The 23161-nt window shown below is 40.7% G+C and overlaps 2 protein-coding genes across 10 annotated transcripts; one reads left to right on the forward strand and one right to left on the reverse strand.

Moving 5' to 3' along the window:
• The first annotated feature begins 11 nt into the window (after nt 1-11).
• Nucleotides 12-4233, forward strand: LOC147250329 (synapse-associated protein 1-like). 4 transcript variants are annotated; one of them, XM_086224969.1, is made up of 10 exons: nt 15-414; nt 526-644; nt 728-794; nt 1142-1215; nt 1323-1462; nt 2245-2396; nt 2621-2679; nt 2813-2957; nt 3061-3214; nt 3297-4229. In XM_086224969.1, exons 1-9 carry the CDS (start codon nt 240-242, stop codon nt 3186-3188), a joined length of 1059 nt encoding a protein of 352 aa, XP_086081095.1. In that variant the 5' UTR covers nt 15-239; the 3' UTR covers nt 3189-3214; nt 3297-4229. The 4 variants fall into 4 exon arrangements, with proteins under 4 accessions (XP_086081097.1, XP_086081095.1, XP_086081096.1 ...); XM_086224970.1 differs by having other exon boundaries at nt 3361-4227; XM_086224971.1 differs by having other exon boundaries at nt 12-414; nt 2813-2840; nt 3061-4233.
• LOC147250330 (AP-1 complex subunit sigma-2) lies at nt 4089-22350 on the reverse strand. 6 transcript variants are annotated; one of them, XM_086224972.1, is made up of 8 exons: nt 22265-22350; nt 21526-21704; nt 18630-18738; nt 18407-18544; nt 15987-16017; nt 11259-11321; nt 6734-9737; nt 4092-6395 (listed from the first exon to the last, which is right to left on the reverse strand). In XM_086224972.1, the coding sequence occupies exons 2-6, from the start codon at nt 21702-21704 to the stop codon at nt 11269-11271; spliced, it is 510 nt and encodes a 169-aa protein (XP_086081098.1). In that variant the 5' UTR covers nt 22265-22350; the 3' UTR covers nt 4092-6395; nt 6734-9737; nt 11259-11268. The 6 variants fall into 6 exon arrangements, with proteins under 6 accessions (XP_086081101.1, XP_086081098.1, XP_086081103.1 ...); XM_086224977.1 differs by lacking the exon at nt 11259-11321; XM_086224978.1 differs by lacking the exons at nt 11259-11321; nt 15987-16017.
• Nucleotides 22351-23161: the final 811 nt, after the last annotated feature.

The raw sequence follows: 23161 nt of genomic DNA on the forward strand, positions 1-23161 counted from the left end.
AAATGGCAATTTGATGAACCTGTAAGGGACAAAATGAACGCGTGTGTTTCTATGACAACCTGTTAACTTACAGGTGCTTAGTAGGACCATACTTAACTGATTCGCGGAAGTAGTCCAGGCGGAACGTTAGCAGCAATTGTAAAGTTCTAAACTCGTGGTAAAATTGACCTTTAAACGAGTTGGGTGGGCATAGCATTTTAGATATCTTCGCCGAAACATATTAGCAAGACATATGAACTATGTTTAAGCACTTGGGAGCCTGGCTTGGAATAGAAAAAGAGATTGGTCAACAAGAAAGCGAGTCAGTTGGTGAAGACATGATACATGAGATAAACAAACCAACAGAAAGCGAGCAGATTGTTGAGAAAGGTGTACAGCCACCTCACCTTCTCGAAAAAGCGAAGGGGTTGAGTGGTAAGTGTGATTAATATCTAGTTTTATATATATTTTGTACACCCATTGGATCTTTAGGCTTCTCCGCAATTTTCTGGTTAGTTTACTGTCAGTCGTGTTTGTTCTTTACAGGTTACGTTTATAATATCGCCAGCAGTGCCTCCAAAATAGTGTCCGAGTCGGTCATCGAAACAGCACAAACATTAAAGAAAACTGTGGAGGAGGGGAATATCAATGGGATTATTGATAAGGTAAATGTTTCTCTGTCCATTGTGAATTGTACTTGCCCCATTACGTTAAAATAAGGCATAAAAATGTGGATTTTTTTCTTCAGACCATTTTGGGTGATTTCCAGAAAGAGCAAGAAAAGTTTGTTCAGGAGAAAAATGCTAAAAAATTAGGTAAGCACCTTGTTTTTGTTAGATTTGTTGACAGACCTTTTAACCAGCTACCATTTTGACATGTAGTTACACACACACACACACACACACACACACACACACACACACACACACACACATAAAACGAGCCATAGTTATTAATGGCCCTGTTCCATGTAAGCATGCCAGGGCTGCTTGTGCTGAGACTGGCTGAGATGTACTAAATGGAATGGAACCGATAGTAACTTGATCATTTACTCTTGTGTTTACCTTGTGATATCATGCAACATGGCTGAGTGTATAATGCTAATAAAAAAAGAAATTGCAATGGCATGCCTGTCACATTTGTTTGTAATAAATCCTTGTAGGTGCGGCGGTGCCTCCATGGGTTGGTTTTAACGAAGAAGACACCATTCAGCAGCAGATTTTATCTCTTTCTCTTGTAATTCATCTTTATTCCGCACACAATATTTCAGATAGTAAAAATACTTCCATTATACACCAGTATAATGAAATCAACATGTTTTTTTTGTTTTTTTTGGTTGACAGGATAAACGAAACTTTTTGCGTGACCCTCCTGCTGGGGTGCAATTTCACTTTGACTTTGAGCAAATGTATCCTGTTGCCATGGTGATGTTAGAGGAAGACGAGCTGCTTCGGAAGATGCGCTTCCATCTGGTCCCCAAACAGTGAGAATATTTTAATACCTGGTCTTGTGTTGTCATCAGGGACATCGCTCCAGATGATTGTTTCAATCAATCAATCAATCACTCGATCAAACTTTATTAGTGCAGCACATTTTACACTGATGAATGTGTTGCAGAGCTTCACAGTTGACCAACAAGCCGTTTCAGTCGTTATCTGATCACCCTTATGCCACTGGAAGGACACATGAGGTTTTTTTTAGCCCACAAAACACTGATTGTGTTTTACGGGAAAAAGTGTATCAGCAATCTCCCAAACATCCGAAGTGAACGGTGACCAATTTTCAAATATAAAAAATATAATAAAACCATAAAATGTCTTCATACCACTTGCAAGAGGTACTCAGAGTGTCCTGAAGCCTCATCATGCGGTGTTGCTTTGTTTTTATTGACACCAAAAACATGGTGTCATGGCTGGGAGCTCCAGGCTACCATCAAAGGTGAAGCTAAAAACATGGCGCCAAGGCCGTTTTTGTTTTTATTTTATTTTTTTATATATATATATAACAATTTTGCATTTTGAGGCTTCAAGTCATTCCAGACAGGCAGTATTGAGGATTTTTTTTGACATTTGTAACCTGGTCACCATTCAGTTTGCTTAAAGGGTAAATTACTGCAACACCTTTTCCTGTGAAACTCCAGCAGTGTTTTGTGGACTTCAAACACTTAATCCAACCTTCTCTTGTTGTGAGGTTGAGTAGATAATGACTGAATTTTAATTTTTGGTGAACTATCCCTTTAACCGCCTTTCCTCTACAACACTGTAGGGTAAAGGAGGAGGCGTTCTGGAGGAATTACTTCTACCGCGTGTCCTTGATAAAACAGTCAGCTCAGCTCACAGCTTTAGCAGCGCACCAGGCTGCTGGGTGGAGGGACAATGGGAAACCTGTGTCCAGTCAGGATGATGGTCTTCATGAGGGTAAAATCTGATTTGTAGTGTAAAACTATTGAGATCTACTAAAATGAATTTTATTTTTGTCAACATGATCCCTTGAACCAAATAACAACATGGCATTTTCCCAGTAGTTTAGAGAAATGTTCTACTCTTAAATCCGCGTTATAAGCAGTTATAGGAAAACAATTTTCCTGGAACATAATTGCTTTTTCACCTCCTTAATGGATAACCTCAAATTTGTTTTGCAGATGTGGCTAAGCAACAACCCCCTGCTGCCATCAGCAGTTCCAAACCAAAGATCAGTGAGGTAAAGGACCACCTCCCCTCTTCTGTGTGATCAAACCTAAAAGAAAATGTTGGAGGAGTTGATTGTAATAGCAAGCTTCAGTCCAAAACAAGTTTAGTTACAATCTGTTCTCCTGATGCTGTTGTCCTGAAAGGATGAAGAGGAGATCCCAGCCAGTCCAGGTGTGTCTGAGTTTGTGAGCGATGCATTTGACTCCTGCAAGCTAAATGAGGATGACCTTCGCAAAGAGATGCTGCAGCTAGTTCATGACGAGCGGCAACAGCCAGACACGCAGGAGGGTACCTTTTCATTCGTCTCTTTGTTTGTCTGGACGCATCAGTGTGGCTTGTTATTAAATTCCACTTATGAGTCCTGTTTTTTGTTTTGTTTTTTGTTTTTTAGAGGAGATGGCTGACTGGGAGAGAGAGTTGCAGGCGGAGCTTCGGGAGTACGATGTGTTGGCTGATAATGAGAGGTGTGACGATAACTGTGACAGAGAGATTGAAGAGATGCTTAAAGAGGACAGTTAAAGCACTTCAGTCTACCGCTTCCAGTTGTAAGTGCTACTTTGACACTTTTTAAGTTAGAAAAGTGCTTTTAGTACGATGATTAATTTCCCTAATGGCCAAATATTCCAGGAGCCTCTTAGACTGAGAAATACCACTGAACCTCATCAAGCATTCCGTGGTATTTCTGTGGCAGGAAACAGAGGAGGAGGAACCTCCCTGCTGGGACACAGTGGTCATGATCAGTACTTGTTGTTTACCAAAATCCAGGTAACGCATGGAGAAATTCACTATCACTATTACTGAGAACAGAATTATTGACAACCAGGATGTCTGCAGCCATGCTGTTCAGTCTGCTGCTGAAAGGATCTGAATTAAACAGGTACATTATCATCATGTGACCCATAGAACATGTTCTAAACTTGAACTTTTCTTTTCATGTGACTGAGCCGACATTTTTATTTATAGATAAATTATATCCCTGTCGTCCATGTGTAGAGTAGCATGTTCTCCCTGAGCCTGCTTAGGTTCTCCACAGAATAAGACAATGGCTGGATCTTTTAAAATGCCCTTTACACACATTTACTGTATAAACTGATTTAATGAGGACAGGCATTGTTATCTTACTGTTTACGAAAGCATTACTTAAGAAGGCAGTTTTAAAAATCTTTCCTTTTTTTCTTGCTTGAAATTGCATAGACCTGTTACATTCATAGATAAACTCAAACTTTATTATTACAGTCTGTGTATTGTTTTCTTTTGTTGCAGCTTTTTACCAACGGAAAAAAAAAAAAAAATCAAAATTATTCTTTTTTTTTTTTTTTGTAAGGCCATGACCAGCGAGCGTACTTCAAATATCATGTCATGAACTGTGACACCTTCAGTCTTCTCAACGTGAACACTAGAATGATCAGTAGAGAAGTCAAGGAAAGAAACTATTCTTTGCCCTGAAGCATTCTTTATTGCTGAACTTGACATGAAAACACAATCCACCTCTTTTTCCATTTGCAATACTGTATTTTTTCTTCAGTAAAAAACAAAACAAAAGAGACCCAAGAGTCTAGTTCTATATATTACCTTCATGCTGAAGCTGTTGTGTTTTTCTCTACAGTATAGAATGGCAAACACGTGTAAACACATGCTGAACAGTAGACAAACATTTGCATATGAAATCAAACGAGGAAGTAAAGTTTTAAAAAGAACCTGTTACACAGAAAAAAGAACAAAAAAAAAACATTTTGGTTTGAAGAATATCAGCATCTTAAAAATGTATCAAGTGTGCAAAAGGAGTGTAAAATCCAGATTAAATGGCAGTTTATGACGTTAGCACAGTGCTGCGACCAAGGCATTCTGAGTGTTAATGTGTAGATGCGTCCGTCATTTAAAAAGTAGCTGTGAATCAGTGACACTATTGCTGTTTACTAATCGTAGCTTCTATATGTCAGGAGCACATAGGTAGTTCACATGCTGTACAGTATGTCGCACGGCCTTTGTTTTAACACTACCGACGTGGCGCGTTCACTTAAACAGGTTATCAAAAAGCAGGTCGTCTATCAAATACCCTCACAGTGCAGGTGAAGAGACACCTGTTGGGGTTAATGTGTATTTGAAACAAAATACTCAAGCACAGATTGTGATTTTAGATTGTCGAACTGGTCTGCATGGTTAGCACAAATACCACCATTGTTATTTACAATTGTACAAACAGTGGCTAAAGCAGTCGCCCATGTCCCTCTTATCCATCTCTGAAAGCGTCGCTGTGAGGTGTTGAAAGATGAAGCAACTTTTCATCTTTTAGTGTCATTTGTTCATTCAAAAATTTATAATTGACTCATACTAATAAAATGTCTAGGTTTCATGATGATTTTTCAAATTTCCTGCCAGTGTTCCTGGTGAATACACACTTGTTGCTGACCGCTAGCTAGCTGGAGAATTGTAACCCTCTGACTTATAAACAGACTAACCATAATCTTTCTACCGTGAAAGAAAAATACAACCAGAAAAGTTGTAGTTCATTTTGCTGATGTTTGTAGCAGGTGGCCACCGGGCACTGTTCGTAGCAAGCTAGCGTAGCTGGCCTTCTCTATATTCTCAAGTCACACACAAGTAACACACACAGCGGTGAAAAACCTTCATAATGACCTCAAGACACTCACTTTTGAGTAGTCGACTGTAAAAAATAATTAAAAAAAAAAAAAACCTTTTGGGTAAAGTATCACTTTAATGTTAATGACACCCGATTACTCTTCGATGACGTCATTTTGGCAGCTGTGAGCGGGGCCAATTTAGTGAAATGTTTTCATCCCAATAAAAATTAAAAATAAGACAATCACGTTGAGGTCTTGCTCATAATACAGAGAAGAATGCACTTTACTACCAGGTACAGTGTGGTTTCATGCAGGTACATCTGAATTGTGGAGCAGTAACAGATTGTCTCATTGTAATGGATGAGGAATGGACAAACATCAGAGATCATGGCAAAGAATTCAAAGTCAGACGAACAACCCTGATCTGCTTCTGGACTCTGAGAGAACAGTCTGTATGAGACGAGCCAGTTGATCCACAGTGATGCCACCTCAGGAAGCAGCGGTGCCGCACAGTGAGGGCTCAGTGGGTACATTTGGATACATCTAAATGTTTGGTGCTAGAAATAATCTAGATTTATGATAATCACAACGCAATATTTAGGAAACTAAGGCAGGATGAAATATACCTCTTTGGCTCTGTAAATGTAATACTTTGACTTCCCTTTACAATATATCGTAATATTAAGGTCTCACAAAACACAGTGATCATCTTAGCTTTGGTGACTTAAATCAAGTGCAGCACCATCATGCGTACCACAGACCTATACAGTCTAATCTATAGTGCAGACAAAAACAAAGAAAGAAAACCTTCATTTCCAAGTAGTGACAGTTAACGGTCATCACACTGAAGGAATGAGTCAGAAGAATACACACAACGAGTGCTACAATTTCTCAGAATAAAAAAGGAAAAAAGGCTTGTTTCTGACAAGGTCACATTGAAATGCACAGTAAAATTGTGTGTGTGTGTGTGTGTGTGTGTGTGTGTGTGTGCGCGCATGAATAAATAACTTGAGAGTTTGTATCAGCTACATACAGCAAGACAGCTGGTCGAAGGAGGAGTATGTGGCATGTGGATGATGATGATGATGAGGGCCATTTATGTCAGTCCAATTTCCTCCAGCACGCTGCGCGGGGTCTCTGCATCCTGTGAGGAGGGAAGGAACCACAACTCCAGTGAAATACACACACCTAAGTGCACACAGTAACTCCCATTTTGTCTGGTGTATCATCGTCGCGTCCTCAACAGTTTCAGAGTCATTCAATCGCCATGCAATTTACCTCGTACCTTCTGAATTGGACGATTTGACATTAAAAGTAATATTATTTTTATTAAAGTGACAAGAAATAAATACATGAATGTTTCTGGTGTCAGGGATTTTCATGTCTTTTCCTGTGTGATAGTTTGTACCAGAGCTAATGTGCTTCTGACAACATAAACATCAGGGCTGGAGGCCCATGGCAGAAAGAAGAGGAAGCACTTACTTTTGCATCCTAAAACAAGGTTGAGCAGAAGGTAAAGAGAAGAGGAGGTTTAGAGCAGTGCTTTATATTCAGAGGAGCTGAACATTCTTCTTCGTTACAGGGGGTTCCTACTGGAGTTGAGTAATCCTGATACCAGCTCTTTGAATATAAACAGCATTATTCTCCAATTGCAGACTTCCCCACTTGAGGGAAATATTTTACAGTAATAATTTATTAACCCAGCTTTCATACTGGTTTAGCATGTCCATGTGCAATGCAAATGGTGCTTGACAATGTCCTCAGGCATAGGCCCATTCAATCAAAGAAAGACACTGGGGTTTTTAATGACAATTAAAAAACATTTATTAACCATTGATAAAATAGCTGAAATTTCTCATTTTGTTCTACTTTGTGTTGTTCATAGGACAAAAGTAGATTGTGCTAACATTTTAAGTGCTTAGGCAGTGAGTACTTGATATCTGGAAATGTAAAACTAACAAGATTATTGTTCTGATTAATGTTCAATATCATAATTGTGTGAAAGCCAAAAGAGCCCTTATTTAATCAGTGCAAAGAGCAAATGTTTCCTTAGCATTCATCCTACCACTCACCTGTCTTTTCATTTTATCAACAGAATAACAGTCAGGGCCTAAAGGTTAACTCAGCTTATTAACAGCACACACGAGAAGACAGAATGACACCTAATTACAATTAAGGACCATAAAATGTGAATACATGTGATTTAAAGAGACGATGCAAACAGGAAAAATTCTTGCAGACATCATAAAAGAAGAGAAAACACATGACTGCTTATGTGAATTCACAAGAGAAAAATATGCAACCTACACATGTTGGAATCAGTGCCACTTGGACAGAAAGACTTCAGAAATTAGTGTTTAACTAACCTCACAAGTGACCATTCCTTACTAAACTTCATTCTACAAATAAATACTTTAGCCTTTAAGGTGTACTGTCAACTTGAGTACAACCTGTGCAACAGGGGGCACACTTTACCCATGTACTGAGTTGCAGACAAAGTAAAGTCATAAAAATGGTGTCCTTGTGACTTGTCCTATCTAAATTTGACCTGTGAAATCAGAGTCGTAGACGTTAAACAGTCATTTTCAATATCCTTCTCATCCTCGTTCAATAAGAGTGCAGATTTCCTTTCAGTGAGATAACTACAGCAGCTTATTTCAGCCAAAGATGTCAATTGGCTGCTGAAGTTATTGGCTGAATGAAAAGGCTGCATTGTTTTGTTCAGTGTCATTCTTGGTAATCAACACAGATCCGAAATTCTAAATACTGACTGTTTAAAAAAGATTAAGTCCTTAGATCAAGGTCCACTTAACAGACTTCTTACTGAGCTTTAACATTTCTCTACCAGAAAGTCTTTATAGGCCGGATTCAGTGCAGACAGATTGACATGTCATAGCAGAGTAAACCCAGGTGTCCTCAATGATACTAATTATGAGCCTTAATTAGGTAGGCCTGTCGTAGATAAGCTGAACCTTAAGTTAGCATGTCAAGTCCACGCTAAACACTGAGCTGAAACTTGTTAGTTCGATCCTAAATCTGTGAGGATGTTTGGTTGCACTTCTGAGACACGAGGTTCATCTTCACTCCTCCAGTGTAACGCCCAAACTGACCAACATTATCTTGCAATAGTCTCCATTTTCAATTCCTGTTTATCGCTTTGCTGCCCATCAAAGAGGATAATGGCTAAAAACCAATCTCAAGTTAAGCAAGGAAAAAGCATTATAAATGGGTGGTCATTACAGCCTACAATATCTGCTACTTTAAAATAAGAAGAATGACGTCGAGTGGTTACTTTACTCTCTTCATCTGACAGTGAAGAGTTACACCAGGAGGATGTAGTGTACGAGGGTGACCATAATTCCAATCCTTCCTCTCCCCCAAACAGGCACCTCAACCGGCCGGAGGTGCAGCTACCAGGACACATACACTCATTCGTCTTCCCCCCTGTAAGCACGGTAAAAACTGATTACAGTCCCATTCTTTCATCAGTTACACCTGTGTTTACCTGTCGTGACATGTCAACATGGCGCCTTGGAAAGTAGATTATGTCAGTGTAATTTGTTTGGGAAACCAACGCTGGGTCTTTCCACCAGTGCTGTGGACTAATCATTTCCTGTCTCTGATGGTGGACAGGAGCCTCAGAGGTCACCTGAGCCACCCTGCCCCTAATGTGTCTGAAAGACCAACAAAATTTGTGGTAAGTGGACCTTGAGCTGAACATTCTCCAAAGTATACTTGTAGGCCATGAAAACTTGCTGCTATTAAAGAGAGGTTTCCAATAGGGTTGGGTACCATTCATATTTAAAACAATACCAGAGCTGGTACCAAGTACTGGGTCGTGCCATTGGAAGGTGGTGGTATTGGAGGGAACTGTCTTTCCTACATTATCTGCAACCATGTGGGACTTTCAGGCTGTCAAGGTAAGGTTCAGTCTTCAGGTTTTAGATATATTTTGCATTTGATGAGGTACCTCCTCAATCTGATGTGTTGCCATGGCCCAACTTTGCACTCTGCATTACAAATATTGCACCATATTGTACCCAACCCTAGTGTTCAACTGATGCAATGAAATCGACAGGAAGTGACCCAATGACAGGCAAGGGACAATGTTTCATCATTAAAGGTATCAGTACTTCCAAGACACGGTGATGACTGACCTCAGACTAAATGGGTTATGACTCTCTGCAACTCTACGAGTGGAAAAGCCCTGATCCAACCTCAATGTGACCATTTTCCTTTAGTATCATGAAAACTTTGTATCGTGCTTGTCATGTCGTGAAGTGAATTGTGAGCTGAGAATATTATAACATCCCAAAAACAGTGACAATGACAGGTGCTCAGAGGGCAGAGAGAAAGGTGCCAGGCACTGAGGAGCTCAGCATGCATGGTGGATAGCAGCAGTAGCAGCAGCAGCAGCAGCAGCAGCAGGAGCGGCAGCCAGGGCAGCCAGTCAGTACACAGGCACATTAAAGTACTCATGACGGGGCTGAGGGAGAGAAATGCACACAGCTTAGAAAACACAACAACACTGCAGCACCGTATTCAACCACAGGACATGCAGGAGACAGGGCAGCAGGCAGGATGTAGAGTGACAAAGTCCAAACTAGTGCTGCATGACCAAGTGATAGCGCGTTTCTTGTTGTGTACGATATCGTAATTGTAACATGATCAGCAATGGCATCATGAACCTACTTGCTTGGTGATCAAGAAATGACTGATTATTTTGAAATGGGTTTTTCTGATACACACAACCTCGTATTTCATAATGGAAAAAAACAAAAACAATTGCGCAGTAGTTTTCAAAATAAGAATGTTTTGATAAATAGCAATAAAAATAAACCAATTTCTGCAACATTTGTGCAGTAACTTTTGAAAATAAACTGCAATTGCATTGCAGCGGCTGATGTTGTGATCCGATTAATCATGCAGCACTAGACCAAAACCTTTCACCAGTTTACTCATTTTCAGAAATCCTTTGACCTTTTTTTTTTTTTTTTAAACCATATTCTCATATCTGTTTTGATGTGTGAATTACGTATCTGAAGCTCTCTGATTAACATGGTATATCCTGTTTGATCTTTGACTGCAAGACATTTGGCACACAGACACCAAGAAATAGTTCCGGCATGCTTACTCATCTAACTTCTCATCTAATCCTTGAAACAGAAAGCCAACATCGGCATTTGTGAGGAAGATGATCTTTTAATTTGCCATTTAGAGGACCGTTTTTGGAGAATTCTGCTATTCTGACTGACCTTAGCACAAACACACTCAGGGTGTTTTATTACTCTGTTCAGGTTGAATGTGATTTTAGCTTGAGTTGCAGAAGGACAAAGAACGCTGCCTTCACATAACATTGTACTAAAAATAAAAATGAACAGGTGCTCATTGTAAGGTGGGGTTGAAGTCAACTGCGAAAGATAGAGTGGATTAAGCCACTGGAAATACAGGCCCTTTGTCTCTGATGCTGTTAATTAGTCTTAATTATTTTCAGCTGCGCCACAATTTGCCGTTCTCCACGTGTCGCCCAACACGGCCTTCATCAGGGGATCAGCGGGAACGACTTTAAGCTTGATTTAACTATCGTTATGGTTTTCTTTAGGAAATTGCATCCTACCTGAGTCAGAGGGAAAAAACAGGAACATTCTGTTGATTTTTACATGAGAGGGTATGGACATGCACTTGAAACTAACTATGGGAAGTAACTCTAATTTGTGTTGCCTCTTCAAACTTTGGAAAACAAATAATAAGGTAGCGGGGACAGTGTCAGTGACTATAGGGAAAAGCATAACAGAGATAGACTGACAAAGACAGACATTTAGTTTTCTGTGCAAACATTTCCAGCAGTGGACAGACTGTCACAGTGAACAGGAGAACAGGGACACGGTCTAACTGGGCAGGAACTGCATTACAGACAGGCTCACGTGTAAAAAAACACTGATGCTAATTATGACTAAAGGGCTCTAGTTGTACAGACGACCTAAATCCACAAACACAGAGTATTCACCTCAGTGGGCCTAATTCTGGAAAAGACCTGAGGACTCTGAGGCCAAATTTGGGACCATCATACCTGTGAGTCAAACAGCTCAGGTCAACATCACCAGTTCATGCTCAGAGACTAGTAGATAAACTACAAGAACAATGGCTTCTTGGTGGGGGTTTCTCCCCTCAATTCATCACGGAGGACCCAAATGCAGAGTTGAGCTGAGTTGTTCAGAGGCATCATTATTGCAAAAGCAGATCTGCTAGCTACCAAAGTAATGACCGGCTCCTGAGACATGTTTCATTAAAGGCTTATTAAAGTAGCTTTGGCCAAATCCACTGTGGTATGTTTTCCATGTAATTACTGCACTATAATCTACTAATGCCACTTAGAGCCAGAGGCAGCAGGTCCAGAAGCACCTCAGCTTAACTCCAACATTATATCACCAACTGATGTCTTCTGCAATATTAAAAAATGAAGTCCTTTCTTATAAAAACCAGGAAATTGACTTTTATTCACAGGCTGCACGGTGGTGCAGTGGTCGGCACTGTTGCCTCACAGCAAGAAGGTTCCGGGTTTGAGTCCCAGCTCGGGCACGGGATCTTTCTGTGTGAGTCTGCATGTTCTCCCTGTTCCTGTGTGGGTTCTCTCTGGTACTCCAGCTTCCTCCCACAGTCCAAAGACATTAAGAGGGGACCAGGTTAATCCAGACTCTAAATTGAGAGCCAATGGTTGTCTGTCTCTATGTGCTGGCCCTGTGATGGACTGGTGACCTGTCCAGGGTGAACCCCGCCTCTCGCCCGAAGGCTGGTGGGATAGGTTACACCCCCCCACGACCCTTAACAGGATAAGAGGTAGAAAATGGATGGACTTTTATTCAAATCTATATTATAAACCAATGTATGGTGACTATATGACACATCTCAAAATTGCACTCTGGTCCAAGAAACCTGATTACTTTACAGAAGTGCTCCTCCACATTATCGTGCAATAATTCAAGTACATAAGCTCTTCTGCATTTATTTTGTTTTATACTTCTGATTATAATATGACCTTGAAATGAAAAGGCACAACAATAACTAATTGATAATGGTACTTCTGTTCAGAAAACTGCTCAAATGCAGTACCATTACTTCAGTTAACTGTTGTCAGTATTCTTTTTTCTTCACTTACAGTTAAAAACTCCGATGAAAAGGTCAAAATCCACTATGAATCATGAAGGAATGCACACAAACTACTTGCTAATGTGAAGACAGTCAGTTTCTGCTGCTTAAAACAAACAAAAAAACACATTCAAGCAAAACTTGACTCAAATAGCAAAGTGAAGAACTAAAAGCCGTAGTTCAGCTTCTAACTCCGTAAAATTAAACCATTAAGAACAAGCAGAACATAAAGACAACAGTAGCTTCTTCTCAGGGCACTGAGCCTCTCTCTTCCTGAACACTGGGTCCTTACACAAGAGGACTCACTCATTCATCCTCTCCCAACGCTCAGCTGAGATGCTGGTTAAACTTTAAATTGACGGCGCTAATTTAAAACTAACTAAAAAACACACCGTTGCAGTTGTGTGCCTCCAAGATGTGTGCCTGTGACAGAGACCTTTGACCACTGAACTCCTGTCAGTTCATCCTAGAGTCCCAGTGGGCCTCTCTCTGACATTGTAAGAGAGAGATTTCCTCAAGGCGTTGCTGAGATATCCTTAGTTATTATGGTGACAGTGACCTTTACCTTTGACCACCAAAATCTTCCCAGTGGATAGTTGAATGTAATTTGAGGAAATTCCCCTAAAGGCATTCCAAATATCAGGTTAATGAAAAATTGAATGTATGGACATACTTTAGGACTAATTCTACTGCCCCCGGCCTCTGCTGCCATAGAGGCATAAAATCACCAACTATTTTAGGAAACTGCAAATGAAACAATGTATTCGTGACCCCTTTTCAAATATTCATACCAAGGACAAGTTAGGAAAATCTGAGAGTGCTGAAACAGACACATGGCATGGGTTTTCCCTTTTTTCTAGGATTTTTTAATAATAAAATATTAAATGAAAGTTATCCCTAAAATGTAAAATGATGATTCGGGGTCAGGCAATGTAAGTTATTAAAATGGTTTCAGGATTGTGTTACTGTTTAGAGGCCTATGTAAATAACAAATATCATCATAAATCACAGTTATTTCATTCAGTGCAGTTAGTAAAATAACAGGCTGCACTTCACACAGGCAGCATAGCTCTTCCACTTCACGTTTCAAATCTGAGCAACATTCAGCAAACTACAAATTGAACCCGAGAGGAGAAAACCAAACGATTTTGTCAAAATGATCCAAATTTGAAATGAAACTCAACCAAGTTGAAAAGTGTGTGATTATGCCGCCTGTAAGTGAAGCTGAGTGGACTCAGACATGACCCAAATGCTCATGTCTGGTATGACCCTCACACAATGTCATGGGTATTTCACTCAGCGTTACTAGACAGTCATAGTGACATGCAGTACAAGTTCACAGCACGCAGTACTGGAAACCCATGCTGACTGGCTGACTGCACCAGTCTGGTAGTTACCAGGTGCCTGGGTGGAGGCATGGATGGAATCTAGGCTCTTTACAAGATCTCCTCATTGGGCAAACTCCCCCAGTCTTCACTCTGGCTCTATAAATACAGAATCAAGCCAATCAGAGATCTCTTTCTCTCAACGACTCCGGCTTAAGGTGAACTGGCAAACCTGAGGCTTGGATCCTGAGAGCAGGATATTAAATAGCTGCTCACACAAGAACCATAAAAGGATGAGGCTAAATTAAGAACTTACCATAAACCTTAGAGGATCACAGCACAGCATGTTCTGTACCACCAGGCTAACTGATGGTCCTGCTGACCGCAGATCCATGCACCACCTCACAGTTTGTCCTCCCAGATTAAGGAAGTGGCTAGACAGCAGCTACCCCACTGTTAATGGTTGAGGGCCAGACTGAACCTGATCGCATGACTTCCTTGCTTAGTTTAGACTACTTCACATTTAAAGTAATGTCTCCCACAAATGTCTCAGCATTTGCAAATATAATTAGTGACCCAACCCAAAACTACGACAGACAAAATGAAAATAGATTTCATCAAATAGAACAAAAGGCAATTTCATACTCAAGTGAAAATTCAAAACAGCAGACAGGCCTGAGATGTTTAAATAGTATAAATATACTTCCTAATCAAAAATAAATATGCTGGGATGTTGCCTTTAATGGTGCAGTCAGGTGCTCTAACAATAAATACAGGAGTGACCAGTAAATCTTCATCTCCATAAAGCAACATGCATCAGCAACCGGTGATTCTTTGGTTTTAATTCTGTTTTTCTCTTGAGTCCCGTTGATGCAAAGATGACAAATGACAGAACCCAAATACCCTGCCTTTGCACCAGAGGCAGGAAGCGGCGAAGTACAAATATTTTGTTACTTTACTTACTTCTTTTAAGGTATCTGCAAACCTTTTACTTTTTCGACCTACATTAGAACACAAACATCTGTAGTTTCTACTCCTTACGTGTTAAAAAAAAAACAGCCCTTAGTTTTAAAGCACAACAAAAACAACATAAAAGACTCTTTAATTTTGAGCAAATTTAAGAGATTTACTTTTAATTGAATAAACAGGTTGATTTAGTGCTTCTACTTGGGTAATAAATGTGTGTTCTTCTGCCATCTCAGCTGAGTACACGATGTCCCTAATAGCTGAATTTGAAGAATGTTATCTGAGTGCACTTCCTGGTACATTTCTCTTCTGGATCTTCACGGCTCTGCAGCAGTGGCCTGATTTTGCTGCCAGGAACTCATTAGCCGTGGTCTTTTGGCTCGCTATTTGCATTAACACGGTGTTTAACAAACGTAGCAAAAGCCATCAGTCTGCCCTCCGACAGTGATTTGATCAGTTCTAGACTACTGTGTAACAAATAGAGTATACAGTCATATGCCATTTACTGTGTATTTAATGCTGAAACCTGCTCTCACAAACACATCCTTTGAAACCTTTTTAATTTCTCTGATTTCTCCTTAATAACACAACCTCAAGGTTACCTGAATCATCACACACTTTGATTTTCTGACATTAACAAATGTGTGGCTTTGCTACACAAACTAACGCTCTGTCTACAGGGACATGGACATCTCATCGAGGCGGCGAGCCAGTGAGTGGTCTCAGCACGGCAGACAGTAGGGCTTTGTTTCTGTGCTCCCGACACGTCAGCTGTCAACTACAGTAAGTTTGGACAGTGCGAACTCACGTCTAAATTCTTCGGAAAGACATCTTGAATGGCTAAGTTAAGATGGGGTCTACATGCATCGACATTTCTAAAGATGTATCTCTGGGTTTCTGGAACACCTGTGAGGTGACTGGAATCACATCATCATATTGTAGTGATGTTTTCTACAGTGTTTGGGTTTGCTCCTCATGTGCATTTCTGACTGAAATCTTTAAAACACCACAAGCTGTCGAATGTTGCATTTCACTTTTCGTAAAAGGTGTTGAATGTTGATGTGCTGTAACAAAAGTGTTATTAGTCAGTGTGTAGTCAGTGACATATAAATGTCAAGGCAGAAGTTGTTATGAAGCAGAGAAACACACCAGCAACTTCACGATCTGTGGTGCATTTTTTTCCACTTGAAATATTGCTTGTATGTTTCTTTCCGCTGAGTGTGCTGATGAATCTATTACCTCTACAGCTACTGATCTAACACTACAGCAAGAGCTATGTAGGCTTTTACAAACAGTACCTGCAAAAAGGCGTGTCTGACAGTCTATATTCTGGAAATCACAAGAATACACAGGCAAAGAGAGAAATATCAGCTGATTCAGGGCAAGCAATCTACACTGAGGACAGTAAAGCAGATGAGAGAAAAATCACAAGGAATAAAATGGAAGACATACAGATGGACAATATGGAGCTCAGACAGAAGACGGTGATCTGGTATAAAATACTGATCAATGAGGAAACTCTCCCCAGCTGACTTCCCTTCAAATAATGAGTGGCAGTTATGCCTCCCTTAGCTGACCAAACCTCATGTTTAGTTGAATCCTAAAGAGTCACTAAACCCCCAGCAACAGCGCTTTGAAGTAAACAGGTTACAGTCATAATGTCATATAGCCATACAGTCATGGCAGTCGATGAATTAGGCGTAGGCAACTGGACGTCTTTTGGTGTACAAGACGTTTCACCTCTTATCCAAGAGGCTTCTTCAGTTACGGAACTTCTTCAGAACTGAAGAAGCCTTTTAAGCCTCCACGCCTAACTCTTGGACAGAGAACTCAGACACACACAGCTGGCCCACAGCTGCATTAATGGAGCTGCTGGTGGAGGGGAAAGTAAATGCTTGCATTGTCCAGCTCATTTGCCAAATTGAGGACAGCCCCAACGGCCACACCACAGGACTGCTGTGGTCACAGGCCTCGTGTCCTCCTTTGACCCTCCAAAATCAAAATAACCTTTGAAATAGAGGCGCCAGAGCACTTTGATGCACATTAAAGGCTTTTGGTACATCTCTGTAACCGAGTCTAAGGGTTAGGCGTAGGCAACTGGACTTCCTTTGGTGTAGGAGACGTTTCACCTCTTACCCAAGAGGCTTCTTCAGTTCTGGAACTTCTTCAGAACTGGAGAGGCCTTTTGGATAAGAAATACAATGAAATAAGAGGGTCAAAGGAGGACACGAGGCCTGTGACCACAGCAGTCCTGTGATGTGCCCATTGGGGCTGTCCTCAATTTGGAATACCAGCTGGACAATGCAAGCATTTACTTTCCCCTCCACCAGCAGCTCCATTAATGCAGCTGTGGGCCAGCTGTGTGTGTCTGAGTTCTCTGAGGAGGTTTGAAGCAGGATATCAGTGTTCTAGTGATGTTTGCATTGCAGCTACTCTTCATCATTTGTATCAATTTGATTGATTGATGTTAATATAAAAACAACTCACAAAACAGGCGGCTCTGCGGCTCAACACTGCCTCTGATATCATGAGGTGTACAACACTGTCTGTTGACCTGCGTGACTAATGTGGCCGATGTAGCTGTTTCCCCCGACCAGGGGTATTTGTAGATGACCCCAGCGTAGTTCAGACAGGTGTCGATGCCTGCACTGCACTGCAGGGTTGGTGCACCTAATTTGGCATTCTAGCAATTTGGTTGGGTCTTCAAGGTCAACCCATGTTTTACATGCGTGCTTGTTCATTGGGATCTGCAGCCGTCAGCCTGAGGAACATGTTGTCTGTCCGTGTTCATGAGGCTGACTCCCTCTGTCCCTTTTGTGAAAACAAACACTGTCCAGAGTTGTAAAAGACGCTGCTGCAGTGACCAATTCGGGTGCTGGAGCAAAATGCAAGTACACAAGAGCTTGGGGCAGTCTTTAATTTGTAACAGACACAAGCTTTCATAGCAAGAATCACAGCGGATTCAAAAATAAGTAGCCAAAAACCATCACAGCTGCAGGGCCAATAAGGAGGTCTTGACACAACTCACTACAGAGCAGGGATGAACGTAGGTTTTATGGGAGGCAGGCAGTTGTTCAGTCACTGTTACGCCACCAGCCATCAGGTCAGTCTATAGCAAAATTTAACTGAAACAGCAGTGTTTCAACCAGTAGAGGGCAGTCACCCTTTTATATGTTTTATTCATATTAATATTTAGAATTCAAATACTTGACTGTAAGATGTGAAAATGTGTACCTTGGGTCAGTAACACTTAATAACTATAAACTGTACAATACTACAACTATATGAACTGGTTATGAGCTGTAAAAGGTTGTTTTGGGGGTTTAGTCACTCTGAGGTTCATATTTGTATGGCTCCAAATCTTCAATCTCATTTTTTAAGACTTGTGTAGGATTTGTGCAGTTTGACTTAAGTCCCAGTACTGCTGGGAGACGACATAAACAGGAATATATGACTGGCGAGCACCATGCTAAAGAGGAGGACATTCTTCAGAAAATGTTTGTAATCAAACTCAATACTGTCATACTTTAGGGACTCCAATTTGATTTGAATTATGTGACATTCAAGCACTCCAACTTGAATCACAGCAAAGTGAGTAAGCAGTACTACCACACTAAATCAAGAATAAAGAGATGCAGTTTACTAATGAAGTAGGGCAAAAAAAACAAGTATTCGTACGAAACCATTTCTGCCCCCCGTCACAACTTTGATGGCTTACCTCCTGCAGCAGATCAGCCTGCTCAATGGCCTTCAATACATTCTTTTTGGATGTCTCCTGAGCTTCCCCACCCAGCAAGAACTCATCCAGAATGAAGTAGGCCTTCTCAAAGTTGAAAATGATGTCCAGCTCACAAACCTGTTGAGCAAAGATGTGATCATGAGAAGAGTCAAAGCTCGACTGGGGTCAATTGATACAGAATGAACACACAACACAAACGCACACTGCCAAAGTATTTATCCAGCAGCTCCACATATCTGTGGATGATCTCCAGTGTGATCAGCTCATTGTCCTGGTCCTCTATGGCACAGCAGAAGTACAGACTGGCATATCTGCAACAGAGTGAAAAGTCAGTCAACCGCCTGAATAATGCATCATCAACCTCGCAAAGTACATAAAGAGCTGACTTTGTGTATTTCTCACTGTGACACAAGATCTCCGCGCTCACTGAAAAAGAGCTGCGATGGTGCTTCTTTGTTATTAAGGCCTGGTGATTCCTCTGTGCAGGGTATTCATTTAAAAACCAGTAACCGGAAGCAGAGGGCTGGATCAGTTAAGCCTCGTTCTGGCAGGGTTCTTTATCCTCCATAATCCCTAAGGTGCTCTTTAAGCATGTGATGATTGGCTAACAAAGGAGGTGGTCAGTTGATCCTACCAGAAGGGCAGCAAGGCACAATGTGCTAAGCTGGTCAGTTTAAAAAGAAAACCCGGCCACTGCTAAAGCCCAACATTTTTCAGAATGTATCTCTGTCACATTGTGCAACACACAGACAGTCAGATAACAGTCAGACCCTGTGCACGTGTTCTTTATCAGGATTAGCTCCCGAATGTGGCTGTAGAGGTTCTCAGTCAAATCTACAATCCATGACTTTGAGTAAGGCAAGAATCCACGAGCCTTATTCTAGGTTGTATTTTCAACAGTCAAAAGTAAAGCTGAAGCCAAGTTCCACCAGCAATGTATGACACATAATTGTTAACATTTAAATTGGCTTGCATTAACTGCTGTTTCCGGTTTAGTGCTTAAGTTTATTGCTTCAACATCAGCCGCTAAACATCAAAAAGCAGCTACTGTTGGATCAAAATAACGGCTCCCACTGGGACATCTGCAAATACGCCACGACATCCTACGTTCTCATTTCCTCTGGTTCAAAGTTACAGTCCAAAATTTAAGGACAGATTCTCAAACGTCTTCAAATATTCACAATTAACACGTAGAAACTAATGAGAACAACACCAATATTCAATAACAGTCATCATCACCCTCTCAAAATAATAACTGAACATCTTTCACAACTTAACTGAAGGTGAAGGTATCGTTCAGGTTCCAACATCCACAAAGTTCTTAAGAGAATAGCTGTTTACAAGTTATTCAGAACGATAGCTCTATTCAGAACATTAAAGAGAGGAAAAAAAAAGATATTTCCACGACTGCAAACATACTGAATATCACAGGATGTCCTTACTGGCGCTGGTGTTCAGTTTTAATTTATAATTATGACAACGTTCTTATTACTATTTATCCGCAGCAGATAAACGCCTGTGTTGGTCTGTTCCTGTTGGGTCATCAGGATTCTTGAATAGTCTGCCATCCCCAGTCTACCGCTCCCATTTTAAGCCACGTCTACGAATGACACACGAATGATCTGCCATAAAATCGTCTAGAAACGAACTTCGAGTTTCTGGAAGTTTGACCTAAAACCGAAAAAAATGCGCATTTTTATCAAATTGGAGTCTCTCGACTCTGAATGTGCAACCAGAAATATGAGAGTGACAACAAACATTCAGAACTATGAGAAAACCTATCAACAGGTGATTCTGTCAGAACTTGTCCACCTCTGTGCAGCCTGGTGAGGCCGTCTGTGTCTCTCAAGCTCAGAGGTGGATGGCTTTGATTTCACCTGAGAGCATTATAATCGAGACAAGGATGCAAGGAAGTTAGAAAAACAATATTTAACTTATCCACTCATTAAATGAGTGGATGAAATCCATCCATCCAAAGAGTTAAGTAGAACAACAACCCCTGTGGATTCTGTCAGGAGATCTTGACTGCAAATTTTACGTTTGTTTGTTTTTTTCCAGCGGGAGTTTTTTTCAGAGCGACCATCAGTCCAAGGAGTTACTGCACCCTGTCAATATCATGTCTATTATAGCTTGAGTACTATTACAGGAAAAATGTATAAGTTTATAGTACATACTTTGACAGTACATGGAAAGCACTTAATCTATGTAAATATTTCAGGATTATGTGGGATGGAAGGATTTAAAGCCAATATTGGAAACATTCTGAAATTCTTTGTTGGAACAATTTAGGTTACTAGACTTGCTCAAGCAGTCTTTTTTTTCTGTCTTTTTTTTTGGGTGTAAACTGCGCATTATTGCATGATGCCTGAAATGTTTGCTTGTGTATGATGTCAATAAAAGCAGAAAACATCTGAGCTCACGAATATAGTCTCACCAGGCTACCTCTGTGTTAGCTGCTGCAGCAGTCGTTGTCTCCAGTACTATATATTTTCCTTGATGACACAAACACACACGCACACACACGCACACAGTGGAAACGAAGTCAGCCTCAGCCACATGCTGTTGCAGCAGGTAATAAAAGAAAGACAAGTTGTCATCTTCACTGGTGGATGTGCACCCAGGGAAAGCCCAAACAAGCATGATGGCACAAAGAGGAGCGAGAGAAAGGTCCGATAGAGACAGAGACATTCTGGCTGGTACGGCTCACAGACTGGAACCAGGGAGAAGCAGAATGATCACTTTGACTGGGTTAATCGACCCGCACAGTGATAGGATATCATTGATGGGAAAACAACAGCCTACGTGAAGACAAGATGGCTCTGACTCAAAGAGGCAGACTCTCATGTTCAAGAGACAACTGATGTAAAGACGGGTACGTAGCATTTTACTGCGTAATTTTCATAGTGAACGTCAGAGCACAACAGCATTCAATCAGAGCCGATTCCAGTAAAGTTCATTAATCATAGACAACGAAATATTTAAAACTTAAATAGACACTTGTTTCTAATACTTATTACTTACACCCTTTATTACACAGTTAGGAGGATATTGTGGATTTGAGTCTCCAGTGACTTTCAACAGTCCCAGTTTTGACGCACCTCTTATATACTATCTTGAGATCCCTCCACTCCAGAAAGCTGCACATTTTGGGTTTCCGAGCCAGAACTGTCTGCACCAACTCTCTGGTGATCTTCTTTTTCTCCTTATCCGACAAGGGCACATACCATTTCTGAAGCCTTAGTTTGCCTTGTCTGCTGAATAGAAGCATGAACTGCATCTGAGATGAAGAACAGAGAGACATAATGTGAGCGATGTGAGACAGCGTGTGATGATGAGGGAGGTTACAGACATCTGTGGAGAGGTTGGAAAAGCGTTCACAAACATCCACCATTGAGTGCACGAAAATGTACAACACGACAAGACAAAACCAGTTAGGTGCGTTAAAAAAAGGGAACTCTTTAAAATAAATATATAATCCCAGTATATTTGTTAAGTTATGTGTATGTAGTCTGCTCCTATATGTGTTTAAACTGTAAACAGCTGATTAACCTGTAACATTTTCGTTTTGAACAGATCAAACAAAATTCAATTTTTTTTAAATACATTTAAAAACGCCAGTTTATTGCGATTGTACCAAAGACACGAGGTGAAACATTTTATTTCGCCTTTAAGGTTTTCAAGACAGCTAAACGGAAGTGCCCTGAACGCCGTTATTCAGCGGGCGGAATTAGCCTGCTCGGCGACTAGCTAGTTTAAAATACGACATGCAACCAAGCGTACAGGTAGCGTTATATTCAAATCTAAACTGTTTAAAAATATATTCTCAAAACAACTTACCGTAAATAATTGCAGTGTTTTCCCCTCAGAAGAAATGAACCACCCAACGCCACCCTGAAACACGGCCAGTTGATATCAAGTTTCTGATTGGCTGCTTAAGCCCTCAGACGGCTGCTCATTGGCTAACATTTAGGCAAACAGGCCCCGCCTCTTCGATGCTTTAAATCGGCAATGTGGATGTGTTTGGCTGTCAAGATATCAATCAAACTTCAAGCGACCGAGGGGTTCCGCCCATTGAAATATCTCCACTAAAGGCATCAAACCGAATGATGAGTTCGGTTCCCCTGCGGTCCCTTCAGGGGGGACCCTCAAGGCCGAGGCAGCAGGGATGGAAGTGAGCGCTCTGAGACTCCCTAACCCTCATTTTAGTAATATTAGTAAAACGCACCATCAATTAACAGGAGATAAAACATTAACCCTATAATAATCAGTATGATACCACTTAACAACACGGAAAATGTTCCAGTATTTCTCTACTGCTGGGCACTCAGCTGTCTTTGCAGCAAACAGTGTTTTATTTGTCAATTTTTCGAAGAAACATTTCATTCTCTTGCTGTAAACGAGTAATATGCTTCTTCAAAGCCGTAATTAAAGGGCTATGAATATGTTAGGATTTTCAAAGCTTTAGCCATACTTTGGGCTTCAGCAATGATACATGCACGTTCACAAGCAGCAACCCAATATATCTGCGCACAGCCATTCTGGACTGAAGCAGCCCAGGGCCATAATGATTATGAATGTGTGAGAAATGTGCAAATTATTATTATCCAGAACGTTTGGATTTTAGTGTATACAAACACACACACACACACACACACACACACACACACACACACACACACACAATGTATTTTATTTTTATATATATATATATATATATATATATATATATATATA

The sequence above is a fragment of the Aulostomus chinensis genome, chromosome 14 (assembly GCF_037954235.1).
Source record: "Aulostomus chinensis isolate RoL2024-O1b breed Wild chromosome 14, RoL_Achi_v1.0, whole genome shotgun sequence".
In the NCBI taxonomy this organism is placed as follows: Eukaryota; Metazoa; Chordata; class Actinopteri; order Syngnathiformes; family Aulostomidae; genus Aulostomus; species Aulostomus chinensis.

What these genes read in the sequence shown, in the direction of transcription:
- LOC147250329 (XM_086224969.1), top strand. Translation starts at nt 240, where the DNA reads ATGTTTAAGCACTTGGGAGCCTGGCTTGGAATAGAAAAAGAGATTGGT. An exon ending in GAAAAATGCTAAAAAATTAG is followed by an intron (nt 795 to 1,141) that starts GTAAGCACCTTG and finishes AAATCCTTGTAG; the next exon opens with GTGCGGCGGTGCCTCCATGG. An exon ending in GGATGATGGTCTTCATGAGG is followed by an intron (nt 2,397 to 2,620) that starts GTAAAATCTGAT and finishes TTTGTTTTGCAG; the next exon opens with ATGTGGCTAAGCAACAACCC.
- LOC147250330 (XM_086224972.1), bottom strand. Translation starts at nt 21,704, where the DNA reads ATGCAGTTCATGCTTCTATTCAGCAGACAAGGCAAACTAAGGCTTCAG. An exon ending in CTCAAGATAGTATATAAGAG is followed by an intron (nt 18,739 to 21,525) that starts GTGCGTCAAAAC and finishes ACTCTGTTGCAG; the next exon opens with ATATGCCAGTCTGTACTTCT. An exon ending in AGGCTGATCTGCTGCAGGAG is followed by an intron (nt 16,018 to 18,406) that starts GTAAGCCATCAA and finishes TGTGATTTCCAG; the next exon opens with AATATAGACTGTCAGACACG.